Consider the following 2,654-nt stretch of genomic DNA (forward strand, 5'->3'; position numbering starts at 1 on the left):
AGTAGAGTAAAGTAGAGTAGAGTAAAGTAGAGTAAAGTAGAGTAGAGTAGAGTAAAGTAGAGTACAGTAAAGTAGAGTAGAGCAAAGTAGAGTAAAGTAGAGTAAAGTAGAGTAGAGTAAAGTAGAGTAGAGTAAAGTAGAGTAGAGTATAGTAGAGTAGAGTATAGTAGAGTAGAGTAGAGTAAAGTAGAGTAGAGTAAAGTTGAGTAAAGTAGAGTAGAGTAAAGTAGAGTAGAGTAAAGTAGAGTAGAGTAAAGTAGAGTAGAGTAAAGTAGAGTAGAGTAAAGTAGAGTAGAGTAAAGTAGAGTAAAGTAGAGTAGAGTAAAGTAGAGTAAAGTAAAGTAGAGTAGAGTAAAGTAGAGTAAAGTAAAGTAGAGTAAAGTGGAGTAAAGTAGAGTAGAGTAGAGTAAAGTAGAGTAGAGTAAAGTAGAGTAGAGTAGAGTAGAGTAAAGTAAAGTAGCGTAAAGTAGAGTAGAGTAAAGTAAAGTAGAGTAAAGGGTAGTGTTCTGATTAACAGGACCCTCATTAGAGGAACATACTGAAGAGGAACTTCAGACCTGATGTAGGGCTTCAGGATCCGGGACGTGTACGGACTCTTGATGCTCTGGTCCAAGCTGCCCTCAGCTCCCATCAGACGGTGCCAGAAGGAGACAGAGTTCTGCTGGAGGCCTCTTCTGATGGAAAGGTTGGTCTGTAAAACCACACGATGACTGGATTAGATACAAACTTCATCTCTGGTCCTGGCAGGAAGACTAATGATGAATTATTAAACATGGATTCTTTTTCAGAAGTGACTGTTGAATACACAACCTGAAATCGATCCAGAATTCTCTGCTCCTGGCTGTTGGTGCAGTACTTCCCTTTAACCCCGCCCCCAATGAGTGGCCCCGCCTCCTGAGCACCATAGATCCCTCCCACCAGGCTGAGGGCAGCCCTGACTGCTCGGTCCATGTCCAGCAGCGGGAGCCCTCTCTGTCTCTTAGCCTGGCGGACCAGCAGCTTCCTGTGGAGGCGTTTAGCTTGCGGTGTAGCGGCTAACGCTAACGGGCAGGCGTCCAGCCGCCGCAGCAGCATCCTCTCCTCGTACAGGCTGAGGGGGGCGAAGCAGAGGTACGAGTCAGCTGCGCCGTCAGCTTTCTCAGGATGACTCGTCCTTTGACGCTCGGCCGCTCCAGCACCACCTGCTCCCCGACAGGAAATGGGTGGGGCTTCACTGTGGCCAGCCCCCTTGCCAGTGTTGTCTTGGAGCTCACGGCCATCTTCATCCTCGCTCTCAGCTTCCTGTTTGATGTGAGGTGGCGCCGAGCAAAACTTCTTACGGCCAACGTGGCTGGAGCTGGAAGGAGGGATGTACTCCATGCCGGGGTCGATCATCCCCTCCGTCTCCATCTCCTCGTCATCTGCAGGCAGCGACAGGAAACACATCACCTTCCATCACAACGCCACAGGCGGACCAGACAGCGCCCACTCACCGTGAAACAACGCCTGCGGCGGCATGGCGTCTGGAATGAGGTCGGCCTCCGACAGCAGGCTGGGAGTGGCCGAGTGGGAGGCGGGCGTTCCCGGAGCAGAGAAGTCCGGCGAAGGCGACGGCGACGGGCTGGTGAGCGGCGTCCGGTCTGAGGAGCTGAGGGAGGAGAAGTCAATGACCTCACCTTTCTCCAGGACCAGATCTGGGCGGCGCCCGCCTCGGCCTGCGCCCAGTTTGATGGGCGTGGAGGTGGTGCTGCGGTCAGCGTAAGCTCCCACGGCCTCCTTCTGAGCTCGCCGGATGTCTTTGGCCTCCTGCGTGCGACAACGCTTCTCCTTCAGCTGCATGGCATTCTCCACGGGGTTCCTGGCTCCACGCTTCCTCAGACCCTCCACCGTGATGATCGGCTCCATCACTGCTTTGGAGGCTGCAGGTGAACGACTTGAGGGGTCAGTGGGCGGAGCCATGTCACCTGGATACTGCTGTGGGGCTGTGGCTCACCTTTAGTCTTCGTGGTGGACTTATCCCCCTCTGGTCTCAAGGTGGGGGGTCTGTTCTGGACCAGCTTCCACCATCCGGGTTCTCCGAACTCCTGCGCTCCCGAGCGGAAGAAGGTGGGGCTTCCCACCGACAAGCAGCCTGCGACCGTGCTCCACCACGTCGACGTCTTCTTCCTACAAACGGCCGACAGATGACTCATCATCATCATCATCATCATCATCATCAGCTGATCGGTTCCTGAAAACAAAACTTCGACCTGCCGTGATCACGTGACCAACAGGAGCGTCGGGTTTGACTCCAGCACTGGTTTCAGACGTGGAATTTAAAAACTGGAGTTCATCTCATTTACCTGCTCTGAATGATGAACAGTCCAGGTGAGTCTCCAGGCTCACCTGTTCCCCAGCAGGAAGTTCCAGTGTCGACCAATGAAAGCACAGATGTCCTCCTTCCACCTGAAGTAGCCCTGRCTTCCTGTTCCCTCTAGAGACAGGTTGTACATGGCCAACATCACCACCTGACACAAAGGAAACACCTGCAATTACCTGCACACACACAGTGTGTGTGTCTGTGTGTGTGTGTGTGTGTGTGTGTGTATGTATGTGTGTGTGTATGTGTGTGTGTGTGCGTGTGTGTGTGTGTGTGTGTGTGTGTGTATGTATGTGTGTGTGTATGTGTGTGTGTG

The 2,654-nt window shown here is 52.5% G+C and overlaps 1 protein-coding gene across 2 annotated transcripts in view; it reads right to left on the minus strand.

Annotated features, from left to right (window-relative positions):
- The window catches only part of kat14 (lysine acetyltransferase 14), an 8,817-nt gene that overhangs the window by 2,509 nt on the left and 3,654 nt on the right, over positions 1-2,654 (minus strand). For both annotated transcript variants that reach the window (XM_014024415.1, XM_014024416.1), the window contains exons 4-8: positions 2,365-2,486; positions 1,973-2,145; positions 1,473-1,898; positions 811-1,400; positions 558-691 (exon numbers count right to left, since the gene is read on the minus strand). In XM_014024415.1, coding sequence (XP_013879869.1) covers positions 558-691; positions 811-1,400; positions 1,473-1,898; positions 1,973-2,145; positions 2,365-2,486 — 1,445 coding nt within the window. The remainder of the gene's footprint in view (positions 1-557; positions 692-810; positions 1,401-1,472; positions 1,899-1,972; positions 2,146-2,364; positions 2,487-2,654) is intronic.

The sequence above is a fragment of the Austrofundulus limnaeus genome, unplaced genomic scaffold (assembly GCF_001266775.1).
Source record: "Austrofundulus limnaeus strain Quisiro unplaced genomic scaffold, Austrofundulus_limnaeus-1.0 Scaffold422, whole genome shotgun sequence".
In the NCBI taxonomy this organism is placed as follows: domain Eukaryota; kingdom Metazoa; phylum Chordata; class Actinopteri; order Cyprinodontiformes; family Rivulidae; genus Austrofundulus; species Austrofundulus limnaeus.